General features: G+C 38.8%; 1 protein-coding gene and 1 long non-coding RNA gene across 2 annotated transcripts in view; both read right to left on the minus strand.

Annotated features, from left to right (window-relative positions):
• The window catches only part of LOC133645631 (uncharacterized), an 86,224-nt gene extending 85,290 nt beyond the window's left edge, over window positions 1–934 (minus strand). The window contains exon 1 of the long non-coding RNA XR_009825159.1: window positions 804–934. This is a non-coding gene — a long non-coding RNA (uncharacterized LOC133645631). The remainder of the gene's footprint in view (window positions 1–803) is intronic.
• Window positions 935–5,477: 4,543 nt separating this feature from the next.
• The window catches only part of wdr43 (WD repeat domain 43), a 44,515-nt gene continuing 30,159 nt past the window's right edge, over window positions 5,478–19,833 (minus strand). The window contains exons 8-18 of the mRNA XM_062041725.1: window positions 18,031–18,190; window positions 17,664–17,750; window positions 17,243–17,368; window positions 16,776–16,928; window positions 16,447–16,533; window positions 16,312–16,343; window positions 9,659–9,722; window positions 9,032–9,145; window positions 8,445–8,514; window positions 7,600–7,658; window positions 5,478–6,236 (exon numbers count right to left, since the gene is read on the minus strand). Coding sequence (XP_061897709.1) covers window positions 6,099–6,236; window positions 7,600–7,658; window positions 8,445–8,514; window positions 9,032–9,145; window positions 9,659–9,722; window positions 16,312–16,343; window positions 16,447–16,533; window positions 16,776–16,928; window positions 17,243–17,368; window positions 17,664–17,750; window positions 18,031–18,190 — 1,090 coding nt within the window. The 3' untranslated portion in view covers window positions 5,478–6,098. The remainder of the gene's footprint in view (window positions 6,237–7,599; window positions 7,659–8,444; window positions 8,515–9,031; window positions 9,146–9,658; window positions 9,723–16,311; window positions 16,344–16,446; window positions 16,534–16,775; window positions 16,929–17,242; window positions 17,369–17,663; window positions 17,751–18,030; window positions 18,191–19,833) is intronic.

The following is a 19,833-nucleotide window of genomic DNA, read 5'->3' on the forward strand; positions in this document are numbered from 1 at the left end:
GCAAATGCATTAAAAATAAAAAACACAAAAACTACATGTACATAAGTATTCAGACACGAATAAAACAATAAATAATAAATGGATGTGTGTCAGTAAAATAGGTATACACTTTACCAGCCGGTAGAAATTTTGACATCCACATACTGGTAATGTGAGCACTCAAATTAGTCATGTCCCCATTTGTAAGAAACTTGGCACAATATTCAAAAATGAAGGAAATAGAAGATAATCAACTCCCTTTAACCCTGTAGCTCCATGTAGGGGCTTTGGCATCTGAGTTTCTGACTAAATGGATGCCCTGACCGTTTGACCAACAGCATATGGTCAGGGCACGGCACTTATTCTGAAATTTTACCACAAACATTTTCCTTGTCTTGCCTCTTCATTGTTAATAATATATAGTGGAACCTCAATTTACGAATTTAATTGGTTCTTGAGCAGCGTTTGCAAATAGAAAAGTGTGTATATTGAAAAGAACGTATCCATGAGAAACAATGTAAACATGAATAATTGGCCACAAAAAGTCTATATTTTAGTAAAAGTCCACTTTGACCACAATATAAAGCGCTATATAGTACTGTATATCAAACTAACATAACCATAGTGTGATGGATCAACTTTCTATTTAATAATAAAGACAAAACAGCAACTAGCTAAACCGTCGTCATCGTACACAGCCGCCCTGCCGACACACACAGGCACACACATTAGCCCTGTGGTTCACTCACAGTTTGAAATCACAAAATTCCTTTAACAGCAAAGTCGCTCCAATGATGAGGAATAAAAAATAAAATGCAATTTACCTTGTTGATTTATCTTCTTGGCGTGTCGCAGAAGGGAAGGGGAGGAGGAAGGATGCAGTGTCGACAACGCTGGGGATACTTCCGGAATGTTTCAAACCACACTTCGCTTGCCCATTGTTTTCTTTGGACTCATATTGAGCTGGCAAAGTGTTATGTTGGTGCAGGTAGGTCCATTTATTAGGTACCAACAAAAGGAGCACCCGATTATTGATCAGAGGCAGGTGAGTCCCCTGATCACTAAACAGGAGCAGGTGTGGAGAATCATTGCTCAAGCCAGAGCTAAAGCAACTGAAAATAGAGCAACCAGGAAGTGCAACAAAAAATAAGAGAACTGAACAGAGACTGCAGTATTTTACCTAATTATAAGCCACTACTTTTTTTCCAACGCTTTGAACCCCGCGGCTTATAAAATGATGTGGCTAATTTATGGATTTTTCTTTGCTAATGACCTACCTTTTTTGTATTCAACAAATCGTTATTTTTTTTAGAACACTAGCAGAGACACTGAAAAGGTGTGTTATTGTTTGTGCTATGGCGCCATCTTTTGGACAAGTTCGCTCTCTGCAGGTGCTGCGGGTTGAAAATGTACTTCCTGTTTCGTTCCTTGAACCGTAAGTATTTGTCCATAGTTTTTTTTTGCTCGAAAGGAATCTTCCTTCATCACTCCAAGCAACGTTTGTAAGTTTTATAATATAGCTAAAATAATTCATACTTACTAAACCGTCCCATGTGTGTGTGATTTCCGTCGGAGTGTTCAAATGCATATTTGTATGTGCTAACCTAATGTAATCATCTAGCATTCTTAGCATAAGCAAATACTCTAACACATTTAAAATTGCCTTTGTTTACAATGACATTCTTTTTGTATTGTTTCACTTTTGTAAATTCACTAAAATGTCACCATGGAGTTATTAAGTCTGTTTAGCTAATTGGAGCGCAAGATTCGCAGCTATAGTGGGTCCATAATGATGACTTCCGTTTTGTTTGATCTGCCGTTTAACTGCCTCGTGTTAGGTTTGGAAACAACTAAGGTGCGTATATAAACATTTACAAAAATATTTTGTACCGGTAAATTTCTGCGGCTTATAGTCTGGTGCGGCTAATATATGTAAAAATATTTATTTATTCTAAAATTTGGTGGTTGCGGCTTGCACTCTTTAGCCGGCAAAATATTATAAATACCCTCACACAGGAAAACAACACACAAGTCTGACCTGTCATTAGCAATCATGGCAGTAGTCCCCCTCGATAAAACAGATTTGTTTGAATAAATCCTAAACAAAGGGAGGGTGGGGAGCCGACTTTGCAGAGGGTCAGAGAAATGTCCACTTGTCTCTGCATCTAGCGGGGGTGCGTCAAGAGGTGGCGGCGAGTGGAACTTTGCTGCAGGTGGCAAGGGGGCGGGCGAGCGTGTGATGGACGCTCCAGCAGCAGTAAAGGGCTGCGCCCAGGTCCAAGGCATTGCTGCTCTTGGTGCTAGACCATCCATAGACTAACCACTATATATTAAAAATATTAAAAAGAATAGGACCTAAAATTGATCCTTGAGGCACACCACATGTGGTTTCATGGGTCTTTGAGGAGCATCTATCTATTCTTACCAATCATTTTCTGTCTGAAAGATATGAAGAGAGCCATTTGTGAACAATACCAGAGAAGCCCACCAGGTGTTTCATCCATCCATCCATTTTCTACCGCTTGTCCCTTTCAGTGTCGCAGGGGGTGCTGGAGCCTCTCTCAGCTGCATTCGGGCGGAAGGCAGCGTACACCCTGGACAAGTAGCCACCTCATCACAGGGCCAACACAGATAGACAGACAACATTCACACACTAGGGCCAATTTAGTGTTGACAATCAACCTATCCCCAGGTGCATGTCTTTGGAGGTGGGAGGAAGCCGGAATACCCGAAGGGAACCCACGCAGTTTCAGTCTATTTGATGTGATCTACTGTATCGAAGGCAGCACTAACATCCAGTAGAACCAAGATTTACAGTTTGTGAGAGTTAGCACTCAACCTGAGATCGTTCACGATCTTTAAAAGGGCCGTCTCTGTACTGTGATTGACCCTAAAACCAGACTGAAACTTCTCTAACATATTGCATTTATTTAAAAAAATCAAATAGTTGTTTACAGACAAGTTTTTCTAAAATGTTACTTTGTTTAATTGTAAGTTTGATACAGGTCTGTAATTATTAAAATTGTCAGCATCCAAATTACTCTTCTTCAGCAGGGGCCTCACCACCGCTTTTTTAAAAGGAGCAGGAAAACCCCCCGTTTGAAGCGAGCAATTTAAGATGTTTAATATCTCCTCTCTCAAAGAACCATAAATTATTCAAAATCATCCATCCATCCATTTGCTGCCGTTTGTGCCTTTCGGGGTCGCGGGGGGTGCTGGAGCCTATTTTAGCTGCATTCAGGCGGAAGGCGGGGTACACCCTGGACAAGTCGCCACCTCATCACAGGGCCAACAATGATAGACAGACAACATTCACACTCACATTCACACACTAGGGCTAATTTAGTGTTGCCAATCAACCTATCCCCAGGTGCATGTCTTTGGAGGTGGGAGGAAGCCGGAGTACCCGGAGGAAACCCATGCAGTCACGGGGAGAACATGCAAACTCCACACAGAAAGATCCCGAGGCCAGGATCGAACCCAGGACCTTCGTATTGTGAGACACACGCACTAACCCCTGTTCCACCGGGCTGCCAATATATTATATTTATATATTATATTATTCAAAAACATTTGGTTGGAATTGAATCTAAAAGACATGTTGTGGGTTTTATTGTAGAAAAAAAGCTGTGGGAATGAAGCCCTTTTCCTATTGCGGGTCCTCGACTATTTTTTACCAGCTGTGCACCACCTGGAGGCACTTTTCTTTCCTTAATTTCATTCAAATAACCATGTTGCAAGTTGTTCAAGTTTGCACTTCATGAGCTTCTCTCACCTTTTGTTGCAGAGCATACAAAAAAAACACACTTCTTTGTTTGTGCATTGAGGTGACACAATAACACAGTCATCATTGCATTATTCAGCGGGCTTATTATTCACACAATAGCTAATCGTGACAGTTTGTGGGTGGTTAAATTGTGAGAAACCGTTCACACACGGCCGCCTTGACTGCCATTCCTGTTAATGCGCTGGCCATTATCTCTGCTCTTATTGACATTTTCCACATCCAAGTCTCTTGGGGCCTTTATTTATGATTCAGTGGTAGCCGCAGCTATTTCTCATTGCGGAGACCATAAGGGAAAATCAGATGAGATATGTACTAATGATATGCAAAACTGTGCTTTTGCAAATTGACATTAAGGTGGGATATACAGTATATTCAAGTACAATTGCAATCATCTTTCCTGGAATTTGATACCGACGGGCTAACCCTGGACTTAACTAGCAAAAGTGTGCCCTTCCATAGATCAGAACGAGCACCAGGGAGGCCGAGGACTCATGGTTTGTCGACCCCATCATTGCTGACTCACTTGCTGTTTCGCACACATGCAGACACAAAACAGCAATTCATTGGGACTACATTACTTTATTAGCTGTTGAAATATTGTCTGTTCACTCTGCAATCATACATTTTTATGAGTTTGCTATCAATGTTTTTAAGGGCTCCTTGTAACCATAACCCCCAAAAGCACAGGATTTCAACAAAAATTGGAAAACAAATACCGTTGTTTTACTTATTTTATACTGCAGACTTAACGTGTACACTAAATGGCAGTAAAAGCAAATAGTTACTTTTCATACAATCACTGTATAGTTTTAATAATGGTACTTATTTTTGCAGAAAGGAACACCAAAGGCTTTTTAATTGTTCAGTCGGCGCTGTCAACAAGTTGCAGACATTCTCTGTTTTACACTTAAAATGTTTGTCCATCTTAACATTCATTTATGTTACAGCACAATTAGGCAGGCATGTTAGGAGTATAATCATAAAGCACTGACATGAAATAAATCATTAAATTGCAAAATTATGAAGTCAGTTTTTATATTTTTAAATATTTAAATTAAATGTATTTTCACATAAATAAATGGCTTAACATTTGTTTTAATTCTATTTGACACATACATATTTATGGATTTATTTCGTCTCATTTGGCCTTCCAAAGTGATTGGGATCCCGCCCCTAATCTAATCACCTGTTCATTATCCCACATTAATTTATAAGCAAAAAAAAAAAAGTTAACCGATAAAATGTTAAGATGTATTCACCTTCTGACACGTGATGGATAATAGCGACATAAAGGAGTTTGTTATAGTCAAGAGTTTATTTTTATTTTTATTGTTCACACAGTTCAATTCTCAATGTTTTATTTATTGCTGTTTTTTGTCACATTGTACATTCTCATGCTACCACTGTCGCAATGGGTACTTAGAAAGACGGTCTCCACTCGTGGTACCATATGTGGCACCTGAGAAAAGCACTCAAATCATGCACAACAGCTGTGATTGAATAAAAAATAAGATATGGGTGAGCAAGATGAATCTTTAAAATTAGTTACATCCCTTTTGACTAACGGATTTATTTTGAAAACCTGTCAAGGTATTTTTTTATTCACTATTTGGGTTTAAAGCAGCAGACATCAGAACATGTCCAAACTTAATTGACACATTTAAAAACAAGAAAGGTGCTACAAACACAAAAAAATGACCATAAAGAGACATTACTTACAGGAGTTGGTTTAATCCCAGGGACTTCAGGGTGATACGTGTAGAGAGAAGAGCTCATACAAACACTTCACTGTACATAAAGATTTACATTGTGTGTTGGGACATTTTGTATGGTCTCACTGAGCACGTCCATGAGCTGTATTCTGTACAAGAACCATGCGCAATTTAGGCGACATACGTTAGGAATTGTCAACCAATCAGAAGATACCAACCAGTCTGCTGTACAGCAGCACAATATTGTCTATTGAAGAGATGACCACATTTGAAATATAGACTCTAAATTGGAAAAAAATCTCCAAATAATTGTTTTGAGTCATTATCAATGCAAACTCATCTGGTCATGAAGAACTGGGATACAGGCTAAAACTGACAACTTGCATTATAATTCAGAGTCACAGTCTGCCCCCTTCCACTTCCTCCTCAGCATGAGTCTTTTCCTCAGAGGTTCACCATCGATGGCAGAACAGCTGACAAGGCAGAAGCCAAACTGTTTCATTTCCAATGTGTTCCTTGATTTTGTAAAACCATATTTTGTTCTCATAATAAAATCAAATGCAAGAAAATAAAATGAAAGTATATATAACTCTTTCAGGTCCATTTTGTATTACTTGTCGTCATTCTTCTTCACTCCCGTTTCCACGCTCCATGTCTTCCTCTCCGTTTGCTTTGGAATCTGTCCTGCCTTTGGGATCCTCCTCATCCTCGTCCATTTGCTCTTCCTTCTGATCGCCCATTGCTTCTTCCTCCCAGTTCTAAAGAGGAAGAATCCACAGCCGGTCAGTCTCACATCTAAAGCAAGAAGTATGTTTCTAACACCTGGAGCAGTTTGAGTAACAATCTACATTTCATGATACAAATGCACTCAATTGTAACGTCAACAAAGATGTGACGCTTCGCCACTCTACAAGCGGCAAAAGGCCCCCCAGCAGGCATTCGCTCCATCTATGTCGTCTCAAGGCAATTGAAGATAAAATTGTCTGTCTTGTCCAGAGAACGACTTGCCATGATTTTGGACCTGGGATATACATAATGTCCACCTTTCTTTGTGCCTTTCTGCTCACTATTTTAGAGCTTGTGGCTCAACAGTAACTGGACGCCATTTCATTTACCTACGCTACGGAACAGACTAAGGACGCATGCGCGCTAAAAAAATTAACAGTTAACGGAGTATTATCGCGTTAACTATGACGGCCCTACTAATTACCAAAACACAAAATATAAAATCAAGTCCCTGGTTTAAGAAATTATTATGATCATCAGCAGCGATTTGAAAATAATTTGCCTTTAACAATAGTGCTTTTTTACCACAACATTTTTAGAAGACAATTGTTCCCTCAAAAATTTAAGCCAGGAACACCAAGTTGGCCATTGCAGAATGCTGTGTGGCAGGTGGAAATATTGCCATTGAGAAAAATACGAGGAAAAAGAATCGGCAAGAACTCGGAAAAGAAAAACTAAATATGTGATTTCCCAGCAAAAATAGGAAGGTTGCCAGGTATGCTTTACACACTCTGCGTACTGGGGTTTGTGTCAAGTGAGCATGGCTCCTACGATGCCTAACTATGCGTGGAGAAGGGACACAGCACCCAGCGCAGACAGAATGATCAAAGGGACCTAAGCGTAAAGACATTAGAAGATAAAATATCGGTATGGCTGCATTGTTTCAAATACATATCTCTTTATAAAATATACTGATATGACTAGTAATACCGGCATACCGCTCAGCCTTAATGACCACTGCATTATTTGACTGATTTCCATATGTGGTGGACAAAATTATTACAGGACTTTAAGGACCGTTCCTTTTTCATGACCTGAATTGCGTGCCCCTTGCCAAGCCTCTATTTGTCAATGCCACTCAAATTAAATTCCAAGTCCTTTCAATTAGAAATAATTTGAGAATAAAGGTTATAACCTGATTAACCTTAAACAAAAATACCATATTTGACCTATAACAAAATCGTATGTATTTTTACAAATAGAAATTGAATGCATTTGAAATAAAACTGTGTTTTTTGGGGGACAGTGGATAAATTACTATAATAAATGTATACCATACAATAAACTGAGTTAGTAATTTTAAACATATACCACCACTGGTCTCACAGAACTTACATCAGAGTCTTCATCAGGACGCCCTTCATCCCCAGAGGACTCATCTTCATCCGAAGATTCTGTTATTGGCAAAAGAAGAACAAATCTTTATAAAAATGGAATAACTGTGCACTGGAGGTGGCAATAATGTCAGCCATCTTGAAAGGAGTTTTCAGAATGACAAATTCCCAAATAAGCTATCCAGTTTCATGCCACAACTATTTTAGTTATGCTGGAAATGAACTGGCATAAGTATTGTATAACATTGGAAATTAAAATAAAATTATTCATGACCGCATATTAATAAACCCAGCATCATTTACAGGGGTATCAGAGCTTAACTTCATTCTACGTTGTCCACAATGTGTTTTATACTGCACAATCATGAAAAACTTAATGGAGAGCAGGCTTTGTTGTTCCGCTTAAAAAGAAAAAACATTGAATGCTACTGGTCACGTTGCCAGGCAACAGGAGGAATGTTTGCGTGCGGTGCATAGGCAAAAGTGACTGCGTGCAGAGCAACACTGCCTACATCATAAACCTATTTGGAAACAGTTTAAGATGATTTAAGAAAAAGAAAATGGTCTGACAGTACAAGCTTTAAACTAAGCAACAATGCAATGAGTTTAAAATGTCACACACACGGCATTATATTTGAACAATTATTTAGCAAATCTGTCAATGGTTGCTAGTTCTAAAACACTATAGCATGGTATAGCTTTGGGGTGATTATTTCACTCAAGAGAAAAAAGATATAAATAACAGATTAGGTTTTTACAAAATGAGGATTAAAATAAAAAAAAAAAGACAAGAATGAGTTGTACTGAAACTGAAAAACGGGGACAATAAAAACAACAAACATTTACCCTCTTCGTACACCAACTTGGCCTTGTGGTCAACCTCAGATGCAATGTTGCGTTTAGTCCCTGTCGCCTCCTGGTGGTGAAGAAAAAGAACAAAAAAGTGTTGGAGATTCAGCTCTTAAACCTTTTTTTCCCCTGGACCCAGTTAGTGTTTATTCAACCATTATATTTAGGGGACCCCCCACCCACCCAAAGAGTTCAAGTTGATTTAATTACATTTCATATAAGAGCACCAGATTACAACCTGAAAGCTAAATACTAAGTGAAAAAACTAATAGTCATCTCCAGCTGGTTACATTTTCATTTGGTTTAAGAGGAATGCAAAATACTTGAGTTTAGATGCTGAATATTTACTGTGTTGTAGAAAATTTACATTTGTGACATAGAAGACGAAAGTCAAAAGAATATTATGGTCTTATAGAGGTCAATACTGCTGATTTCAGTAATAAAATACTCCCATAACAAATGTTTTTGGATCTTAAAGAACTGTCAAGCACTTTATGGGTTGGATTAAAACACTTTCTAATAAATGTCAACAATCAGTTTTCCATCAAACTGAAAGAAGAATATGCTAAATTGTAAAAGCTTACCTGTATAACAAGGAGGGACAGTTTTCCATTTAACTTGGTCAGCTTGTGGAACATCTTCACTCTGCTCTCAATCATGTGATAAAGCACTCCCAGTTGGGAAACCAGGTCAGGCAACTGTCAAATACACAACATAATTAGTAAGAATGAAAGCAAAATGGAGACAGAGTCCAAAAACACCTGCAAGAAAGTAACTCAGACCTGGGCAAAGTTAGGCCCCTGTTAAGCTTTTCAGTCCAATTGTATGGTTCATAGTTAATATTGTAAACATCACATTATTTTAATTTTATGTACATTTTTGGATCTCTTTTTCAATGACTAAATGTACAATTATATTCAAATTTTTGAGGTGGTTATAACATTTTTATTTTTTAGTATTCTATCAGACATTAATGGGCTAGTTTTTCTATTAGTGTTCCTGAAAAAGGGACCAAAGCACACATACGGCTGATTTTTTACAGCTAGTCAAAACAATTGCCCAGGTCTGCTATAACTAAATCAAACAAATATGTTCTTTGTGTATTTAAAATTATTGACAATGTTGCTATTAAACACAAAGGATGGAGTTACCAACTGGCAGAAACACTACTTTGTACACTACATGAGTTAAAACGGAGTTTGTGGACTCACTGATGACAGGTATGACGTGTGGTGTAAGAGGACCGCTTTGAGCCACCGAACCATTAGAAAAGCCCTAAAAAAGCAGAACAGTGTTAAAACTCCATCACTCGACCTTCTGTGTTCTCATCCCGTTTGCTTGAGACGTTTCATTGATTTATCCAGACCAGCTTCATGAAAGTCAACAATGTGAAATTACACTAACAATGGGCTTACAATATTAAGTCACAGAACTATTACAACCTATCTGCAGATACATTTCAACAACTACCTACTTTGATTCAACAGGTGATTAACACCTGTCAGAATACATTTTTTATAGGTTTCTAATGTCATATTTTCAGTAACATAAACATTCAATATACTACTTTCAGAACACTAACCAACCATTGTGCAACCCATTTGTTCCTTATGTCCTAAAATTTTTAAGGTTTACGGCTTGAAATTCCACCACGGAGGTTTTTTTTGCATTGAACGGTATTAGATAAACATTAGGTATAAACACTTATAAAAACTATTTTGGCCCCATTGGCTATTTTTTTTAACAGACTGTATTTCTGGTGTATCACTATGTTTTTCCAGTGAAAACCAAATAATCTCATTCTTGCCGATTGGAAAAACAAGAAAATATTGTTTTGGCATAACTGAGCTTTGAAGAGCAAAAATGAGTTAAGCTGCCAATAAACCGCTGATATGCAATGAAAACGATCTTGGGCAGGTCTATATAAAATTGCAGCGAAACATAAAATACTGTTGTGACCTTCATAAACACACCCAAGCCTAGCCTGCTTTTGCTTTCATTGTAGCGCAGGAGGCCCCTAAAAATTATATTTTTTGTCTACTGTAACATATTGAAATGTCATGGATTATTGTACTCATCAAAGTTGTAATTACCCAACCTCAAATATTCTACTCAACTTTTTCTCATTTTTTGAAATATAACATATTTTGCATTTCCTGAATAGAACTAAAAGCAGTTATTTGTGACAGAAAGGCCATAATACAACATTTAATAACAGATTTGAAGTTGTCCAACAATTTAATGCATTGAAATTAAAAACAAATATTAATTTATTGCTGACTTATGACACTTATATGCAGGTCCCATTTGGATCTTAAGAGTAAGTGTGTATAGTCAATCTTCAGGATACACAAAGGTTAATTAAATTGTTAGGTTATCCCCCGTCCCCATAATGTACTTTTAACGCTTAGAGGGGAACTGCCCTTTTTGGGGAATTTTGCCCATTGTTTACAATCCTAATGAGAAACAAGGCAAAAATTAAAATTTGTAAAACTCGGCTCGTTCTTGGTGACTTGCAATGCAGCTAATGGGAGCAATCCATTCTGCCACTAAATCACTTTAAAAATGCATTTAAATAAATGCCAAAAATACTTAGTTTACATGCCGTAACCTTTATAATAACCAAATTGTAGTGACAGTTTTTGTAAGATCGAACACTGAGAAACTGTATAATTAGCATAGTAACACATCGTCTTGTGACGGCATGCTACACGTAGGGCTGCACAATTAATCAAATGTTAATCATGATCACAAGTGGCAGCTACGTGAGGGTGAGAGTGATCGTTGGCAACATTACCATTTAAAAAACAGGCTTCGCTGCATTTCAAACCAAGCAGGTTCACAACCAAGTCAGCCAACCACCAGAAGGCAACCAATACACAGTGGACTCATGTGAGAGCAGTAAGAGTGAGTGACAACAGATGTTGAAAGTAGTTCAGCCAGGAGCTCCCAAAAATAATAGGAAAAATAAATGCATTATTACTTTGCTGCCCCACATCCCGCTCCCGCAGAGTTACCCACAGGTACAAAGAGGCAAGCATTTAACCTCGAAACACGACCGCACGTCTTGCCATTCTTTAGGCACTTCCGCTCATTTCCCAAAACCCAGAAATTATCCCGCGCGGCTGAACCAACAACAAACGCCAAACAAATTACACAGCAATGCTGCATTGGTGTGCACATTAAAAAAAAGTATCAAGTTGCAGAGACACGTTAAACGTTTCACACTTTGCGCTGTAAAGCTGGCCGTCCGCCACTGGCACAAAGCCCAGACGAACAGCTACAAAAGCGGGTGCGCCCAAAATACAGACGACCGTAACATCAACCGTGCACCAAGGGACCCCGTATCCATCCACCTCTCAAAGACACACCAAATTAACGGATGTAATAACATTTTATATGGCCAAAGACATTCGTCCTATATACAGGACTGTCTCAGAAAATAAGAATATTGTGATAAAAGTTCTTTATTTTCTGTAATGCAATTAAAAAAAACAAATGTCATACATTCTGGATTCGTTACACATCAACTGAAATATTGCAAGCCTTTTATTATTTTAATATTGCTGATTATGGCATTCAGCTTAAGAAAACTCAAAAATCCTATCTCAAAAAATTAGAATATTTCCTCAGACCAAGTAAAAAAAAAGATTTATCAAACATTTGAAAATGTCAATGCACTCAGTACTTGGTTGGGAATCCTTTTGCACGGATTACTGCATCAATGCGGCGTGGCATGGAGGCAATCAGCCTGTGGCATTGCTGAGGTGTTATGGATGCCCAAGATGCTTCAATAGCGGCCTTTAGCTCATTTGCATTATTGGGTCTGGTGTCTTTCAGCTTCTTCTTCACAATACCCCACAAATTCTCTATGGGGTTCAGGTCAGGGGAGTTGGCAGGCCAATCGAGGACAGTAATGCCATGGTCAGTACACCAGTTACTGGTGGTTTGGCACTGTGGGCAGGTGCCAGATCATACTTGGAAATTTAATCATCATCTCCATAGAGCTTTTCAACAGATGGAAGCATGTAGTGCTCTAAATCTCTAGAAGCGTCTGACTTGGGCTATGGAAAAGAAGCACTGGACAGTTGCAGAGTGGTCCAGAGTCCTGTTTTCAGACGAAAGCAAGTTTTGTATTTCATTTGGAAGTCAAGGCGATAGAGTCTGGAGGAAGGCTGGAGAGGAGCAAAATCCAAGTTGCTTGAAATCCAGTGTGAAGTTCCCACAGTCAGCAATGGTTTGGGGAGCCATGTCAGCTGCTGGTGTTGGTCCACTGTGTTTCATCAAGTCCAGAGTCAATGAAGCTGTGTACCAAGAGATTTAAGAGCACTACATGCTTCCATCTGTTGAAAAGCTCTATGGAGAGGATTTCATTTTCCAGCATGATCTGGCACCTGCCCACAGTGCCAAACCACCAGTAACTGGTGTACTGACCATGGCATTACTGTCCTCGATTGGCCTGCCAACTCCCCTGACCTGAACCCCATAGAGAATTTGTGGGGTATTGTGAAGAAGAAGCTGAAAGACACCAGACCCAATAATGCAAATGAGCTAAAGGCCGCTATTGAAGCATCTTGGGCATCCATAACACCTCAGCAATGCCACAGGCTGATTGCCTCCATACCACGCCGCATTGATGCAGTAATCCGTGCAAAAGGATTCCCAACTAATCCGTGCAAAAGGATTCCCAACCAAGTACTGAGTGCATTAATTGACATTTTCAAATGTTTGATTTTGTTTTGCTGTTATAAATCTTTTTTTTTTTTACTTGGTCTGAGAAATATTCTAATTTTTTGAAATAGGATTTTTGAGTTTTCTTAAGCTGAATGCCATAATCAGCAATATTAAAATAATAAAAGGCTTGCAATATTTCAGTTGATGTGCAATGAATCCAGAATGTATGACATTTTTGTTTTTATAATTGCATTACAGAAAATAAAGAACTTTATCACAATATTCTAATTTTCTGAGACAGTCCTGTATACTGTGAGCAGTAAAGGGAATGTGTTTCTTTGTGTGTGCCTTTCGTACAATATCTTATTTTTTCACTTGTTTGCACTTTATGATCACAATCTGCAAATGGCATATCTATTTTAGTTAACCCTTTGTCTTTTGTACATTTTATTTTATTATTAATAATTTGTATAGTTTGATTATGAAATGAAAGCCAAGTTTACATACTTCCATCCATCCATCCATTTTTTACCGCTTGTCCCGTTCGGGGTCGCGGGGGTGCTGGAGCCTATCTCAGCTACAATAAGGCAGAAGGCGGGGTACACCCTGGACAAGTCGCCACTTCATCGCAGGGCCAACACAGATAGACAGACAACATTCACACTCACATTCACACACTAGGGCCAATTTAGTGTTGCCAATCAACCTATCTCCAGGTGCATGTTTTTGGCGTTGGGAGGAAGCCGTAGTACCAGGCGAAACCCACGCAGTCACGGGGAAAACATGCAAACTCCACACAGAAAGATCCCGAGCCCGGGATTGAACCCAGGACTGCTCAGGACCTTCGTATTGTGAGGCACATGCACTAACCCCTGTGCCACCATGCTGCCTTTACATACTGTTTGTTTAAAATAGAAAGTGCGTCTCCAGTTGAATCACTTGAGTTTGTAAAGCACAACACAATGCAATAGGACACAAATTTGTCATGACTGAAAAACATGAACAATCATATTACAGCATCTGTAAAGTATTCCATGTTTTGTTTGTACACAGCTTGCTCGACAGTAGGGCTGGGTATGATCACCTGTTAGCATTGATCACCTGTTAGCATTTTTACCTCGATCAAACATGGTGAAAATGTCTGTTAGAAGATACCACAGTAGTAAACATTAAGGAAGCAATGGTACTTTGTATAATCCTGCACGGGACAGTCCGCCTTTATTGACCGTGATCCTGTGTGTGTCTGTGAATGTGTGTGTGCGTTTGTGGGGAAGTGTGTCTGTAAATGTGCGCGACCATCCCGTTCCGTTGCGAAAGTCAAGCTCGTCACAATGTAATTAATGTTCAATCAGACCGGAAGAAAAGAATAAAGAAATGTGTCTAACACTAGAATATAAGTTAAAGAAACATTGAGAAGGAGCAGCAACTTTAGTGACACACTTCACTTTAGTTTCACTGCAGTTCAGCACTAATCCTGCCCTGAATGCGGACTCGCAGGCAGTCAGGCATAGAATGTCTTTGTGACTGACCTACTGTACTGGTCCTGACTGGGAGAATAAACACACCCACTAATTTAAATCAGAAAAAGGCATTTTTTTGAGAAATATTTTTTAATCAGACTTTTTATTATGTATCTTATATATTCAACTCCTCTGATAACATGTACTAAATAGCTCTGCAAACACTGTGTTCAGATAATTTTTGAGTTTGTGGATAAAAAACATTTTCTTCCTGAAATAATCATTAAACTAGTTGTGTGTGTTGGTACACATTAATTTACAGTATCTAAAATTCAAACTGCACTTTAATGTACTTTTATTAAATATAAGCCACAGTATTTGAGTTTTTGTTTTTTTTAAACTACAATCTGGGGCACAGCTTGTTTGCAAAAGCACTGGTGAAAAGCACTGATGTATCAAAGTAATCATAGAATACAAATAATTTACCATTTGGAAATTGTTGTTTAGTAAATGTTAATTTGAAATAAAAGTCTAATAGTAGTCTGTACGCCAATGATACTTTGTTTACTGCAGAATGTCTGACATGCAAAAAAACACAACAAAAAAAACTTGAGGAAAAAAGTTGTTCTCTTTACCCCCACAAAACTAACCGAAAAAGAGACAAAACTGAGGCCCTAAAACAAAGGTACAGACTGTCGCCTGGGTTACCTGTACCGTTTCACTTCTAATAACCACAATCATAGATATGAACAAAATGACAGTTGTCAGCTGTTAGCATATATTAACCTAGATCAAACATGGCGGAAATATCTGTTACAAAATACTGCAGTATTGAACAGTAGGGATACAACTGCGGTCAAAATAACCCTGCACTGAACAATTCCCCTTTAATGCAAAAAAAGTAATATCAATCGTGATCGGATGATATGGAAAAAAAAAACAGTTTATTTTGCCATATCGCCCACCTCTACTTGTTTACAGTGTATGTAGTTGTAACAACACGCATGAGGTGCTGCATGTATCATAATCAATATTATAGTGACTCACTCGATGGACAGTTGTCTGTCTGGTCCAGCTGGCCAGGGAAGTTTTTTCAAGTTGACTTTGGGTAAGCATGCCCTTTATGTCGGCATAGCTTGGCTTCAAGTTCCACATTTACACCGGCAAGTCACGCCAATCTCACTCTCTCGGCTTCCGTCTGCTCCAACGTTTCACCATCTGTTCGTGCTGGCTTCTATATCCAGTAGTTAATCCTCCGTATATTCAGGTTAAAAAAAAAAAAAAAAGAATCCTTATTTGTACAAAAAGTTGTCTTCGTTGTTTGTTACCAAGTCTGCCATGATCGACACAAATTTGTGTTCGTTTGCGAAAGTAGTACCACACATTTGTTGCCGAAAGTGCGCTGCTATTGAAACGGAAATAACCTGAGAAAAGATGTTCCAGTAATGCATAAAATTACCAACATTTGAAGTTGTTTAGGAGGGTTTTGAAGGCTACAACAGTGACTCCCCTTAGCTGCATTTTGCAAGCCTTTATCCTCTTTAGAATCCTAAAGAATGAAAACAAGTGTGTTCTTGTCTCGTAATTATTGTGAATGATAGACAAAATGTAAAATAAGTGCAGTTCCCCTTTAGACATATAATAGAAAAATCACTTGCCTAAATTAACAATGCTCAACACTTCTGGCAAAAATTCAGTGCTCAAATCTAATCGGTCAATACAGTACTTACGAATAAGGGTGCCCTTGGAGCCTCCTGGTTATCTACAAGGAGATAATGGTTGATTAAATGTATCCTGACAAAGATCTAGGCCAGTGGCAGTACAGAATATAGCAGCTTTAGAATGTGCTAGACACTGACACTTACCTCTTCCATCAGTGGTAAAACTGCTGGCAGGGGTAACCGGGCAACAGTTTTCTTTATCAATATATCTTTATGCGTTTGAAAAACTTTCTGTGAAAAGAAAGAGAAAAACTTGTTCAACTATTTTTGCAAGAATTGCAGTGAAAAAAGTTTGAGAATGAAACATTTTTTTAACCAATACCCTGTTCTCAAAACACAACCAACATAATGGATTACATTTGTTCTTTTATTCTCTCAATTTCCTAAAAGGTATGGCTACTAAAAACTTACAAATAATGGATTTTTCCCCATAGAACACATTTCATGACGAAGACAGCGAGAGGAATATTTACATTTAGGATATTGCAGTCGCTGCTCTCAAGCCCCTGCACCAGAAGTACGGCAAAATTGTCCATCTCTAAAGAGGGCCTCCCCTTTGGCCTTCCCTTCACAGTTGAAGTGGCAGACTGAAGAACAATTTCTCCAAGTCGCTCAGCAATTGACATCTGCAGAGGAAGAGATACACTTTTGCTAAATGAGACGTGGATATAAATTTGGTCAGTAGTGTCAACGTACTTATAACCATAACACATTTGCAGCGCAAAAACAAATTTTCTAGCAACCAGTGCACAGGTGAAATACTGTAGATGAGATCATAAAGAAGCTTCATTGACTGGCGGTACACTCCTGTTTACGTAAGCATACTGTATATATTACCTTTACAAGAACAATAGAGCAAAGACAGCACTTTTTGAAGGCAAACACAAATCAGATTCAACATTTGTTATGAGTTATTCATGATTAGGCACACTCGTCAAACCTCTTTTGTGTCCGAGTCTTTTTTCCTTTTTTCTGTTGCCAGTAAAGTTCCCTTAAGTGGGGCTTGATGACCAGGAAGCCCGGGGACCAGCACTGTGCTTTTAGCATTGACAATTGGGGTTTTCACCTACAATGAAAGAGAGGCAGCGTTTTTACAAGTTTTAGACATTGAAATCTTTGAAACATTTCCGATACGTATAGCCTTAAGCCTAAAGTCTAATAATTATGTATCAACAAAATTTACAGAACTGAGACCGATGTTACTCCCCACAACACACAGAATACTACAATTGCAAAGGATGGCTGCATCTACAGAGAATCCACTTACGTTGCTGCAAATATGTCTGGAAAAAAACATTTTAGGCTGCAACTATGTACAGTGAGGCTCACACTGAAAGATATTTAAACCACCAGACTATTACCTTGGAAACTGTAGAAGCGATTGAAAGGGACAGTGCAGTCTGAACATTGCGAGTCAAACAGATGTCTCTTTCTTCTGTGTTGATATCCTGTAGCAAATATAGGTTGATGGAAAATCACAAAAAAGATCACTTTCTGAGAAGCTGCCAAAGCAATAAATTAGGTTCAGTATTTTAAAAATTAATCAGACACAGATTAGAGACATGCACTGCTTCACGGAATATATAACAGTCGAAGAAATTACCAAGGGTTAAAACATCATTTTAAAATAGTTTCCGCCATGCATTATTGATATTACCACATTGAAAATTCATCTAATTAGCTGTACAATATTTGGATAGACAAAGTAACAGTTAGCTGCGTGCTCACCACTTTTTCCATTACAGGCTGTAGATAGTTGCCATAAGCGAGCATCACAGTTCGCGCATCAGGACCCAGGGTAGCAGAGAGGAGGGGGATTGGCATTGGGGAGTCTTGGGTGTCAGACATCTGCACCGTGCACGTAGGTAACAGAGGCTTCTTACAGGGACTGCAAAGACAATCATTGGACAGGTATTTGTATACCGTATTTTCCGCACCATAAGGCGCCCCGTGTTATTAGCCGCACGTTTAATGAACGGCATATTTCAAAACTTTGTTTAACTATTAGCCGCCCCGTGCTATTAGCCGCACCTACGCTACGCTAAAGGGAATGTCAACAAAACAGTCAGATAGGTCAGTCAAACTTTAATAATATATTACAAACCAGCGTTCTAACAACTCTGTTCAGTCCCAAAATGTAATGTGCAAATGTGCAATCACAAAAATAGTAACACTCAAAATAGTGCAGAGCAATAGCAACATCAATAACTCAACGTTGCTCATACGTTAGTGTCACACAACACACAAAATAAACATTTAAAGCTCACTTTCTCAAGTTATTACTCATCCACAAATCCATCGAATTCTTCTTCTTCGGTGTGCTTCACTTGTTTTTTGACACCATCGATGATGTGGACGCGCATGCAGTCGTAGATCAACAGGGACGGCGCTGCGTGAAAAAAGTCACCCGGTGTCTTCGCGTAAACGTCTATCAACCACTCGCTCATCTTTTCTTCATCCATCCATCCCTTCGAGATAGCTTTTATGATGACGCCGGCTGGAAAGTTCTCTTTTGGCAAGGTCTTCCTTTTGAATATCACCGTGGGCGGAAGTTTCTGGCCGTTAGCATGGCAAGCTAGAACCACAGTAGGACGACTTCTCATTCCCTGTGGTGCGAATATTCACCGTACGTGTTCCCGTTGTATCCACAGTGCGGTTCACATGAATATCAAAAGTCAGTGGAACCTTATACGCGTGTCTCTTAGTAGGAGACATTTTTTGTCTTTACAGATACACACAAATGAAATTAAATATCCGCGAGCTTCTTCTTCTACGGGGGCGGGTGCTCACCTTGGCGGTTGCTTACAGTAGAAGAAGAAGCGCTTCCTCTTCTATGGGGGCGGTTGCTTACCGTAGAAGAAGAAGCGCTTCCTCTTTTACGGGGAAAAAAGATGGCGGCTGTTTACCGTAGTTGCGAGACCTAAACCTTATGAAAATAAATATGAATATTAATCCATATATAAGGCGCACCGGGTTATTAGCCGCACTGTCTGCTTTTGACAAAAATTGTGTTTTTTAGGTGCGGCTTATGGTGCGGAAAATACGGTACACTGAATACACTATTCTAAAACTCACTATTAAATGCATTAGTCAACCAACATTGTTCAGTGTTATTTTGCTGTTCAATGTTATTTTGCTTTTAAGAGAAGATTCATTCATTTGTAAGCAGCACAATTGAGCTACTTCAGGCATCCTAAGCATAGCTGGACATTAGCTAGCTTTGAACTTAATGTACCGTTGCACACTAGACCTTGTTCAACCACCAACGTAAGTAGGGATGGTTACCAAATGTACTTGTTAAGGCACTGACTAAATTACGTTGGTACTACCAGTAGGGATGGACAAATAATCTAATTTAATTTCAATTATGACTTCTTACGATTATGGAAATACAATAATCGGAAGAAAAAAAAATAATGGGCCTCGCAACGTGCATGCAAATTGCAGAGCTTGGGACGGTGAAACAGATAAGCGATTGAGTGAAAAAAAGAGCCTGTTTAGGAGAAGTTTGGGATGTCACCATGGTAGCTA

This window comes from Entelurus aequoreus, linkage group LG03 (genome assembly GCF_033978785.1).
Source record: "Entelurus aequoreus isolate RoL-2023_Sb linkage group LG03, RoL_Eaeq_v1.1, whole genome shotgun sequence".
NCBI classification, from domain to species: domain Eukaryota; kingdom Metazoa; phylum Chordata; class Actinopteri; order Syngnathiformes; family Syngnathidae; genus Entelurus; species Entelurus aequoreus.